The following is a 13113-nucleotide window of genomic DNA, read 5'->3' on the forward strand; positions in this document are numbered from 1 at the left end:
ACCTGCCCACTTTTGCCACGCTATTTAATTTGCATAAAGAGCTGACACTTTTTCTGCCATCCTAAAATTGTCTGGAATACTAAGTTAGTGTTCCTTTGCTGCCAAGCAAGGTACAACATATGTGCATTCTACTCTCCTTTCCATTTCTGGAACGCAATTATTAACTGCAGGTAGTCCAGCCAATCTGTTACGAAGGTGCAGGCGTGGACATAATGTTGCCTTCATCCAATGGTGGTTCTCTCGATGTCTGACAGAGCTCAACAATACCATCTGTTTCCACTTCCAAAACAAGTGACGACCTGCCAATCACACTCCCGTTTATGGGTAAAGGGGTGGAAGTTCATCGTGAAAAAGCATGTGTGACTGCTGTCCCCACAGTCACAGAAGATGAAGAACACGCAGATGCACTTGATGGAGCAGGCGGTGGTTGCACAGCCCCGCTAGGCCGCATTGTATCACAGTGAAATTCCCTTATGCTTCATTTTAAGTCTTGTATTTGGTCGTATCCACAGTATGCAGCAAAACCACGCAACATGAAGAGCACTGTTTGCAGTTGGGTTAATAAATGATTCTTTCACTTTCCCAAAACAAACAATAAGAACCATGCATTAAATTGAAACAATAGTACAATCTATTCAGTGGCCTACTGCTTTCTAAGCCCTTTGCGTAGCAGCAGTAATTGTGTGTGTGTGTGTGTGTGTGTGTGTGTGTGTGTGCGAAGACAACTTACTAGTGGCGCATCACAAGAGCTTCCCAGTTATCTACCTAAACATAGACAAAACACATCACCCACCCTGAACACCCTTGTTAGCTGAAGCCTCACAGATAAGGCAGATGAAAACAGTGTGAATGCAACCCACACAGCTCTGCAACACAGTCATGTAAATTTTGAAAAGCAACATTCAATGCAAACATGTGTCACTGTCACTCTATGATTTAAACTGTATGTGACAATTTGACAGTGCAGAGGCAGCAAGTGTGATTTGTCTATATAGTCGTCCTACCCAGAACAGATATGTGTTTTCATAATAAAACAAAGTGTTGCGTGCACGCATTACTGTCTGGGCACAGCCTACCATACCCAGGTAATGTGATGTCCAGTTGCCATAAATACAGACTTTATGCTCCTATCATGGTTAACAGTATAGACAGCACCGGAAGAATGTTGGTCTGTGGCACAGAATGCTGCTCACTGGCGTTACGGTACTCCTCACCAAACTCCAAAATGACTCCCCTCACAATTGAACGAAGTGTTTCCGCGGTTGCTCCTTCCTGTGTGCCGATTTACCCCAGCCGCAGCCTAACTTTAAAGTTTCGCCAACTGAGTATGCTCTGCCTGACTGTGTCATTCCTGAGGCAAAGTCTTAATTTTGGGCTACAGCGCATGCTCGTTTGGACTGTGCCTGAGTCATTCTGCGACCTGCGGCTCAACACACTTACACCGGGCCCTGGTGCTTTACTCACTCTCGGGAGTGAGCAACTAAAACTAACTGCACCCAACATCAGCCCCAGGTGTCCCTTTACACTGCAGTGGCGGTCCCCACTGACCGCAATACCGAGAGTGGCGTCACGAAAATACATATAAAGAAGCAACCTAAGTGTGACCAGACTCTTCCTGCACGTGGAGTCCCTGAAGGTAATGCACAACACAACACCTGTGGGGCTTCACACTGACTGAGAAAAGCCTCTTTGCAGAGGTACTTGCACTCCGTGCCGGGTCTAAGTCCTGTGTTGTGCCTAGACAGCATGCTGAAGCGGATAGTCTTTTTTTCAGACACTGTATTTCATGCTACTCAGCATGCTCAGGCACTTACTGCATCAGAGGCTAGGTCCAGTAATGAACCCTTTGGCCCTGCCCCTGATGTGGGAGGCCCATATAGACCACAGCGCATCAGGTGTCCTGACGATGTGGCCAGGCCATTCCCAACAGGCTTGCAGAGGCCCGCCCCTATGACTTGTCACCTCATTGTTGTTGGTCAGATGATGACTGTTGAGGTAGTTTGGTCGTGGCAGCCATGAGGTCATCATTCAAGTGATGGTTCAAAATAGAACGCAAGTTATACCACTCATGACGTGTCACTCTGGTTTTGTCTCCAGGAGGTGCATTGTGGTCCACCCTGGTTTGGGGCAGACCCAGGTTATAAAAGGGGCTGGAGCCAACAAGAAGGTGCCCAGTCTTCTATTATGCTCTGAAAGAGCACACCTTATGTGTTGAATCCATTGCGGCTTTAGGCCAGAGGTAGGCAGGGATAGGGCATCGATGCAGGCCGCCACCACAGTTGGTAACGCAGAACGTTTAAGAACAGCTTCTGTCCTACCAGTTCTGCTAGTGCATCCCAGTGGCATAAACAGGCCTGCTGCTGCTGATACGCCTGCTGTCCACAGGTGTGTCCCCTACACACACGGACAGCGTACCCAATAGCCCCTGTGTTGTTAACAGGCAGTTCCGGGGCTGGGTGGTCGTGTGGACCATGTGACGCTAACAGGGCTCCCAGTCTCCAGATCCGAATGGCGTCTAACTCAGTTCAGGCTACCATTTGTTTCAGAGTCAACCTGCTCTGTATCCTCCACCTAACCTTCCAGTTACCGACCTCTCCTTATCCAACTGGGAGCACGGTGGACACCGAATGGCGATTGGGATATATACCTTTCTTTTTCTTTTCTTCTTAATTTTTTTATATAGCGGTAACATAGTATATACCACCTTATCCAAATCTGCCAGTCCCACCATAACAGATGTTGTTTCTTCAGCAAATGTAACTGTTGCTTAACCACCAAACCCACGGACACAAACTCTTTTACCCTTTCCAACACACCTGTTCCCCTTTCCACCAGCATCTGTCCTTTTTCAACTCAGTTTGTATATGACCAAAAGTGCAACTCTGCAGGGACACCGTACTCAACGCCGTCTCAGCACAGCAGCCAGCCCTCGATCCCTCAGATGTGGACAAGTAAGCCCATTTCCTCCTATCCATGACAAAGCGTTGAGATTCACTCTGTGCAGCACTGGTGTTTAGTGGAAAAGCAGATCTAAGATTGCGTACCACCTCCTGCTGATACTCCTGCATACGTGCGTCCCTTTCTATGGCAGGAGTTATTTCACAAAAGTTTGTGTTCTACCAGGGATCTAACAGTGTGGCAACCCAGTAGTCTGCATTACTTTGGAATTCGTACAATCCGAGGGTCATGTTGTAGAAAGTGCAGCAAGAAGGCGCTCATGTGTCTTGTGCATCCAGGAGGACCAAGTCCTTGGTGTGTTGGTGGCGGAGAGGTGAGAATCGTGCCTCCTTCCTCTGCCCTCTCCCGCCAACCTCGCACAACCGAAATGTGACCAAGCTCTCACTCATCTGCTGAGTCTTCCATGCCCGTCGCCAGTTCGTCCTCCATTTCTTCCTGGGCTCCTGCACCTTCCTCAACAGTTTTGCTGATACTATGCGCCCTTGATAATCCCTCTCCCCCACCGTACCATGACTGTCGTCAAGGTGCCGCTGACCGTCTGGACCTTTGTAGATCTTATTATCCCTTCCGCATATGACTCCTCCAGTACTTCCTCCCCTTCGTCTTGGACCAACACCTGACTCCGAATAATGCTTACAGTGTGCTCCATCATGTAGATGACCAAAATTGTCATGCTGAGAATGGCATCGCCAGTGTTAAACATCTGCGTCGACATTTGTAAACTGTGTAGAACGGTGCATAGGTCCTTGATCTGACACCACTCCAGCAGCGTGATCTGCACCACTTCTGGATCAAGTTAGCCCAGGGTATACATCATAACGTATGTCAGCAGGGCTCTGCGGTGCTGCCACAGACGCTGCAACATGTACAGATTCCAATTCCTGCGTGTCGGAACATCGCATTTCAGGCGTTTAACCGCCAGACCTTAAGACTTCAGGACCGATAAAAGTTGTTGAGCTGCTGGGTGCGAACGATGGAAGTGAGCACATAGCGAGCGTGCCCGCTGTACGAGGCCATGTAGGCTGGGATGTTGTTTTAAAAATTGCTGGAGAATCAGATTAAACACGTGAGCCATACAAGTCACGTGTGTCACATTGCCCTGACGAAGGCCCGCAGACAAGTTTGCATCATTGCCGCATACGGCTGTTATGTCACCAACATAGTCCACTACGTCAATTTGTACTCCTGTCGCAAGGTGACAACGTGTTCATTTCGTGCATAGTGCTGATGATGGGAGAGGAGTCGACGCTAGCGGCGCAGGTGGACGCAGGTTATGGTCACCCACTGGGTTGCGTTACCTTGACAGATGCAGAACCAATGGCTGAATGCAGGTGGTGGGTATCTCACAGATGAAGTACCATCATTCAGCTACAACCAATGGGAAGACACCACACCCTTTTTTAGGCCCCTCCTGTCTGCAGACCACTGCCAGACATAGCTATGAACCTCTGGTTACTGTTACCCCCAGTTCAGTTTTATGATTTTGTGTGGTTGTTACCTGACTACTTTTCCTGCTTCCTGTTTAGGTACCTCGTTGGTCGATTCGCATTTCACCTCTGCTTGTTTTCTGATTAAGTCCTGTCCCTCCCATTCTGTTCCTCTTCCTCAATTAATGTTTTGACCCTACATGACTACTATTCTCTGGAACTGCAGCCTTCCACAGGTATTGATCAACTTGGGCCCTGTGTCATTCAAAATCACTGTATAGGGGTTAAAGGGTTTCAGGGTTCTGGGGGTCCAGCTTGGTGAGTGGCTTCCCTCTAGCCTATCCTTTCCAGCCCGTCTGAGTGTATCGATCCAGGCAGGCGTTATACCGTGCCCTCTGTAGAAGGCCATGTAGGCCGGGATAGTGTTTTAAAAATTGCTGGACAACCAGGTTCAACACGTGAGCCATATAAGGCACGTGTGCCACAATGCCCTGAAGAAGGGCCGCAGACTGGTTTGCATCATTGTCGCACCCGGCATTCCCTGGCTGCTGGTTGAGTGGAAACAACCATTGATGAAACTCGGTCTCACTCTACAGAGCTAACCGTCCACAACTACTAAGCGGTGTCTCACATTTCCCCTACATTTCAAAGTAAACATTTGACCGCCTGATGGCCTTGAGCTCTGCTGCCTTGGGCGCAGTTACAAGAAAGGGTGGCCTGACCACACAGGGTTTGGGCTGAGGTGCAGGACCAACACGAGGTTGATGAGGCAGAAGCAGTGGAGGAACTTGGACATACAGAGGAAGGATTGACACACAACTCGTGGGGACGGAAAGACTTGTAAAGCAGACCCTTCTCCATCTCTCACCATAGTTACCAATTGCCCAATTAGCAACCTGTAACTCCCCTGTCCATGCTTACTGGTCCAAGTATCTGTGGTGAAATGCACCCTGTCACACACAAAGTTTCTCAAGGAATTGGTGATGTTGTGTGCGACCTGCTGTGGTAGCGCAGGCACCCCTTTCTTGGAGAAGGAGTGGCGAATGGCCATCGGCTCTTGGGGCACTGCAATGGGCATAAGGTCTCGAAAATCCTCGGTGACAAAAGGGTGTAAAGGCAGCCAACAAGTTTGAGATGCTGAAACTAAACCTCTTAGGCATGTCATGCACTTCGAAAATCATGTAAAAAACATCAAGGGGACTCCAACCACAGTCTCCCTCGTTTCCACTAATTGGGCCACACACACCCCACTTGACTGGCATCAGTTGACCCCCCTTTTCAAAATGAAAAAGATGCTTTGCATGAAGCACCCTCAAAAATACACGTGCCTTTCGCTTCCCCTGGATGACCCAGGGGGAGAAAAGATCTCTGAGAGCCATGTCCACATTGTCAGTGGACAGACGCGTGTGCTTATCTGTCAGCAGACCCCCCAGCAGCACTGAAGGCAGGTTCCGAGAGAACGCTGGCTGCAGTACACGACAAGATCCCCAAGGCGTACGTGGTGAGCTCAGGCAATTTATCCAGATTGGAAGCCTAAAATGAGCAAGGCTCAAGTTGCACAGTAATGGCATTGATGTTCCCTTGCATATACTCGTATATCTGTGTCTCCTCCTCTTTTTCATCGTAACGCTGTTTTGTTTTCGCATGAGAATTTGTTCTTGTCACTTTCCAATGTGTTTGTGCTGTTTTGTGAGTTGTTTGTCACCTTTTGGACACCTTTCAGGGTGTTTTCTAGGTGTTTTTATGTGTTTGTGATTGCCTCCCATTGTTTCCTATGCGGTTCGAGTGGTTCTCCGAACCGAACTCGAACGAGACCTCCGTTTTGGCGAACCGAACTCGAGCTGAACCACGGCTTGTTCGCTCATCTCTAGTTATAATCTGTGTTGGGGAATGATACTTTGTGTGAGGTACTCTGTGGGACCGTTAAAGGGATACTGTATTATAATGTGTGGAAACACGTATTGGCTTCATGTCCAACAATATTTCTGTGTGGGCATATATAAAGGAGTGGGAGAGATTAGGATTCTAGCTTAGTGTAAAGAAAAATTGCATTCAAATTTTTCAAACTGGGGAAGTATGCATCTGCTAAAAAAAAGCGATGTAGTTTTTTTTCGTTTCCATTCATTGATTCCCTTTGGTCAGACAGAGGGAACATGTGGCAGGCTCCAAGATTTCAAAGCCATATAATTGTAGTCACAATGTCAGTCACTCTCCCAAATTTGGGTTGTATGCAACCTTCCTGCCTTTAGCTGCGGCGACTTTAAATAAAACCTTTTTTTCTACTGCTCCTTCTATTGTACATAAGATCAATGTTATTCTGTATTGCTATAATTGCTTTTTACCTCTAGACAAGTATATTGATAGAGCTTTATGCTGCCGAATGGACATAATCAAAGGAAGGTCATAGGTTGGACAATAATTGTCTGTAATTGAAGCAATTAAATATAAATTAGCAGATAAGGCCTGGGCTGGATAAAGAAATGCATTATTGCACAGAATCATCTGGATTCTTTCTCTTTCAAATGTCAACAATCATTTTCATGCTTGTAGATCTTACTTAAGGAGTGGAAATAATAGATGCTGAGGGCAAGCTAATATTTCAGGTCAGGCTGAAAAATATTGTTATAACTTTTTTACTTTCTTTTATAGTACCTTTTTATATTGTATTATATGGAGAATTGAATAAAGTTGAAATCATGGCAACTGTAGGTATTATTGATAAGAAAGTGTATAATGTGTATAAAAGTACATACAGTGCCTACAAGTAGTATTCAACCCCCTGCAGATTTAGCAGGTTTGATAAGATGCAAATAAGTTAGAGCCTGCAAACTTCAAACAAGAGCAGGATTTATTAACAGATGCATAAATCTTACAAACCAACAAGTTATGTTGCTCAGTTAAATTTTAATACATTTTCAACATAAAAGTGTGGGTCAATTATTATTCAACCCCTAGGTTTAATATTTTGTGGAATAACCCTTGTTTGCAATTACAGCTAATAATCGTCTTTTATAAGACCTGATCAGGCCGGCACAGGTCTCTGGAGTTATCTTGGCCCACTCCTCCATGCAGATCTTCTCCAAGTTATCTAGGTTCTTTGGGTGTCTCATGTGGACTTTAATCTTGAGCTCCTTCCACAAGTTTTCAATTGGGTTAAGGTCAGGAGACTGACTAGGCCACTGCAACACCTTGATTTTTTCCCTCTTGAACCAGGCCTTGGTTTTCTTGGCTGTGTGCTTTGGGTCATTGTCTTGTTGGAAGATGAAATGACGACCCATCTTAAGATCCTTGATGGAGGAGCGGAGGTTCTTGGCCAAAATCTCCAGGTAGGCCGTGCTATCCATCTTCCCATGGATGCGGACCAGATGGCCAGGCCCCTTGGCTGAGAAACAGCCCCACAGCATGATGCTGCCACCACCATGATTGACTGTAGGGATGGTATTCTTGGGGTCGTATGCAGTGCCATCCAGTCTCCAAACGTCACGTGTGTGGTTGGCACCAAAGATCTCGATCTTGGTCTCATCAGACCAGAGAACCTTGAACCAGTCTGTCTCAGAGTCCTCCAAGTGATCATGAGCAAACTGTAGACGAGCCTTGACATGACGCTTTGAAAGTAAAGGTACCTTACTGGCTCGTCTGGAACGGAGACCATTACGGTGGAGTACGTTACTTATGGTATTGACTGAAACCAATGTCCCCACTGCCATGAGATCTTCCCGGCGATCCTTCCTTGTTGTCCTTGGGTTAGCCTTGACTCTTCGGACAAGCCTGGCCTCGGCACTGGTGGAAACTTTCAAAGGCTGTCCAGGCCGTGGAAGGCTAACAGTAGTTCCATAAACCTTCCACTTCCGGATGATGCTCCCAACAGTGGAGACAGGTAGGCCCAACTCCTTGGAAAGGGTTTTGTACCCCTTGCCAGCCTTGTGACCCTCCACGATCTTGTCTCTGATGGCCTTGGAATGCTCCTTTGTCTTTCCCATGTTGACCAAGTATGAGTGCTGTTCACAAGTTTGGGGAGGGTCTTAATTAGTCAGAAAAGGCTGGAAAAAGAGATAATTAATCCAAACATGTGAAGCTCATTGTTCTTTGTGCCTGAAATACTTCTTAATACTTTAGGGGAACCAAACAGAATTCTTGTGGTTTGAGGGGTTGAATAATAAATGACCCTCTGAATAAACTCATCACAATTTAAAAAGAAAATAAAAAAAGAAATAACATTCTTTTTTGCTGCAGTGCATTTCACACTTCCAGGCTGATCTACAGTCCAAATGTCACAATGCCAAGTTAATTCCGAACGTGTAAACCTGCTAAATCTGCAGGGGGTTGAATACTACTTGTAGGCACTGTATCAAATGTAACAAATTATCTACCGGAGATAGTTCTAAATTGTAAGTACTCCTGACTTACATATAACATATGTAGTTACTAGTTGTCATACATGTGCTGAGTGAATGTGTCCTATAAAGAACTGCTCTTCAATGATTTGTGTAGAATAGGCTTCTCTTTGAAGCATATGGAGTCCATAAAAGTCTATGGATAGCACCAAGGATGCAAAGTCAAGGCTGCTTGCTACTGAGCTTGGCCAAATCGTGATACTCTGGTAGTTTTAATCATGTAAAACCATGTGGCACTGCAATATGTGTTGACTTGGAAATATTCTGCATTTCTTTGTAGACATGATGCCAGCTGGTCTGTACACCCCGCTAATCAGGGTGATCGTCAAAGAAAACACGAAGACTTAACTGATGAAGAGAAAGAAATTATCAACCGAGTTATAGCAAGAGCTGCCAAAATGGAGGAGATGGAGCAAGATCGAATTGGGTGAGAAAACCAATTGCTGCTCTTCATATGGGTGCAATGTTTTTTTTCCAGTACTTAGGGTTTTTCTCTATAAGCATTTTAATTGATGTATTATAAAAGTGCATGATTGACAGTTCTATTATCTTTTTGTTTTTAAATCTTTATTTGTCCCAGCTTGCAAAATTAAAAAGTGCAAAAAAAAACGTTTTGGCCAACCAAAGGGCCTTTTTCAAGCCATAAAAATTACATTATAATAATAATGTCATCTTTATAGTTTGAAAAAGGCCCTTTGTCTGCCAAAACGTTGTTTTTTGCACGTTTTCCTTATGTATGCTTCGACAAATAAAGATTTATAAATGGAAAGTAGCTTCTCGGTGCCTTGGAATTTTTTGGATTCTTTACAAGGTTGCAGCTGGTGGAGAGCTGCACCAAGCAGCACGAGGGATGGAGTGGTGCATGGGATACTGTTGGTTCAAGTATCTTTTTGTTTTTTATCAGAAATGCTTGAGCTAAAATTGTGATAACTTACAGTATTCCATGGAATTCCTAGGCTTCCAGAAACACTCTTACATTCTGTTCATGACTTCAAGGGTTAAAATTCCCTGCATTCCTATTGTTCATAAATTAGGCAAATATGTGTTATATAAACTATTATTCTTCTAAAAATGTCTAGCATTGCTTGCATAGGAGGACAATAGTCATCTTCCGACCACCTACTGTATTCTGAGAAGACTGAAGACATTTCCATATCCTTCTCTTTAGGCCTGTTATGTCCTAATATTTGACATGAGATTACAAATATGATATTCGTGCACATGCAGATGGACATAAGGTCAAAAGGTTATTTCCATCACAAACCATTATGGCATATTGCTGGAATATCTCATCACTTTTGGTGAGAATCTGATAGTGTTGCTTTACACTTTACATTTTCTTGAATATTTTTGTATGTATAACTAAAGGTCTAACATGCCAAATACTTAGTTAGAAGTCCAGTAAACTAACTGAAGGAAACCAAACAAAGCTTAATTGGTTAAATGATCACTGTCATTTTTGCAAACTTTGTATAAAGTTTTGGCAGAAGTGAATATAAGAAACGTCATCAAGCTTTTCAGAGCCGTGTACTCCTTTCTCCACCTATGAGCCACTCTCTTTTTGATCCCTTGGCTCTTGTACTCCTCATCCACTCTGGGGAAAAAAAGCTCAAATTGTCAGACTGCTAGCTCACAGAATTATCAGGTTGTAGCTCCTATTAAGAGAAATAGGCTGAGGAGATGTGAAGAACACCCAGCACACTTAAAAAACAAGTAGAAACAATGAGATAATACTGTAAATCTCAGCAAATATATTTTACTTCAGTGCTGGATGCACAGCCACAAAGCTCAATACTTATGTATAACTTCTTTGCTGCTGTTGGTCTTGTCTGTGTGCTGTAGAGAAGCAAGAACCGGAATTATTCTATGTACTGTATATGGGAGACATCATAGCAGCTAGTCTCCACCCACTAGGTCCAAGAAAATCGATGTAGATCTAGCTTGCAAAGGGGAAAGTTAGTGCAAAAAGCAGAATAGAAGTCATAAAATGGCCAGAAACCGTGATATTCCTCAGACACAATAGCTTCTTCTAAAAAAAAATTACATGAAGTGATCGGAAAATATAAAACATTTAAGAGTCCTTATTGGTTAATACTTTTTTAATGGCTAGCGCAAAAGACTAACTATCCCTATACAAAGGTATATTTTTCCTGTGTGTCATGTCTGAGTCCTCATATCTTCCATTGACTCAATGGTCCCTGTGAAATGTAAATGCGTTTCTCATCCTGCTTGCGGAAAAACAATTAGCATGTGACTTCACACACCACCTTACTATATAAATGTACAATGCTGTCTACGGAAAGCATATGCCATCTACAACTAATGGACATCATCCTGGGTATCCAGTGATTTGTAACATATTTCAGAAAAGAGTCATATCGTGAAATATATCATAGGTGAAGGGGGTGGTTGGTGGTGTACATCGGTAATGAACCTTCCCCATGGTAGACCCAGGGAGGAGAGTAATGTTCCACCCCATCTCTAATGATGGACTGTATATAATACTATAATTTTTATTTACTGTATATAGTGCCAACATACTCCGCAGCGCTTTACAATTCAGAGGGGACATGTACAGATAATGAGACATTGCAAAATAACAAAATTCAGATGCAAAGAGGAGTGAGGGCCCTGCTTGTAAGCTTACAGTCTATGATGAGTGAATTAATTCTTATGCTGACTCAAGTTGGAGACCCAAGCCAACTAAACTTATCAAGACTTTCTTACAGTGGACTTCTAAGTATAGATCTTTCCTGTTTTTTCACCTTTCATCTTTAGAACTGTTTACCACTTTTTGTGTATGTATGTATGTATTTATGTATGTATGTATGTATGTATTTTACCTATTTTTTTGTATCCATGTTAAGCACTCTACCTTTTGTGTATTAAGGTCTAAAAATTTATAGGTTTTGCCTTGCTGCCCTAAAGAACCCAGGTGTCTCCGTAAAGACTAAGTGTTAATTTGTCCATGTGACCTGTGTATGGCCTGCGGGCTGTGAGTAGATTGGGTGCATGACATTGGGACTTATTGCCTTTTCGGTAAGTGGTAGCAACATTGAGTGTCTTGTGTGTTCGGACTGGTGGGGGGTATGTCCTCTGTAGCCTGAGTGAAGGATGGGTGTGAGATTAAGCTTTAAAGTGATGTGGACCCCTCATAGTCACCCCCATCTCACATTACGGATGAGGCTTAGTGAGGGCCTGACCATGACAGTATACTTTAAGGTATTAGTTAGCTTTTGTGGCTGAAAAGCAAATCCTAAAAAAGGAAACTTTTCTTTATGCTTGTCTCTGTCTAGCTGCTAGAAATATCTTGTACTAGGTTGGAACATATGCAGATTTTAACCTTTTTATATCAGGATTGGTCTGTGTGGGCATAATTGTGAAGGCACTTGTTACTTCTTATCTTTTTGACAAGCTGAAGAAATTGAAATTATATATCTGCTGTGGCTTTCCAATCATAGAGACAGATCCAATTATTTTAAGACAACTAAGGCAAACATCTAAAATTAATGATAGGTAGGGTTCTAACCCACCCATTGCATAATAATTGGAGCAGACAAATATCTGCCCTCATACAATATCTTTAATTTACTATCTATCTTTCTATCTATCTTCATCATCTACAGAATAATAAATTGCAATTGTGATTTAACTTTGCATAAGTTTTTACTTGGGCGTCAATTTTGGTTTTTTTTCTGTGTATTGAAAAAAATGCTGCTGTTGCTACAAAGCAATCTTGAACAAGCAGGCTTATTATGGGCTTGTAAAAAATGTGCACTTATTTTTTTTCTCTCAAAATCCCTGCATCCAATCTGTATTTTACCATATAGACAGTGTAGAAAACAAAACTTAGACTTTAAACATGGTCCACTCTAGTTAAACGAGGAAGACAGATGTTTGAAAAAGACACATAGAGACGATGCCGGGGTAGGACAACCGTGGAGTCGCGCTCATGGCCTCGTCGCAGACATGCCCATTTCTCAAGCATATGCTCTGTAGTGGTGGGGCAGTCAACCTGTCATTCAAGAACTTTAGTAACATTGTTAGTAGTGATGAGCGAGTACTAAAAAGCTCGGGTGCTCGAGGCTCGGGCCGAGCATCCCAAGATACTCGTGTACTCGGCCCGAGCACCGAGCCCAATGTTATCCTATGGGAGACCCGAATATTTTTATGAAATGACCACCCGGCAGCATGTAGAAACCCTAAAAATGTCACAAAAGTCTCAGAAGAGTGCTCAAATGACATGGCAACAGCATGGGGAAGACCCCTTGAAGCATTTATCACTCAAAAGTCACAGCTGTGAACAATTTTATCCGAGTTTTATGCCATTTTTA

General features: G+C 43.7%; 1 protein-coding gene across 3 annotated transcripts in view; it reads left to right on the plus strand.

Annotated features, from left to right (window-relative positions):
• RPH3A (rabphilin 3A) overlaps window positions 1-13113 on the plus strand; it is a 514708-nt gene that overhangs the window by 262077 nt on the left and 239518 nt on the right. For all 3 annotated transcript variants that reach the window (XM_075323991.1, XM_075323981.1, XM_075323999.1), the window contains one exon: window positions 9060-9206. In XM_075323991.1, the coding sequence (XP_075180106.1) occupies window positions 9060-9206 (147 nt within the window). The remainder of the gene's footprint in view (window positions 1-9059; window positions 9207-13113) is intronic.

This window comes from Anomaloglossus baeobatrachus, chromosome 1 (assembly GCF_048569485.1).
Source record: "Anomaloglossus baeobatrachus isolate aAnoBae1 chromosome 1, aAnoBae1.hap1, whole genome shotgun sequence".
Lineage (NCBI taxonomy): Eukaryota > Metazoa > Chordata > Amphibia > Anura > Aromobatidae > Anomaloglossus > Anomaloglossus baeobatrachus.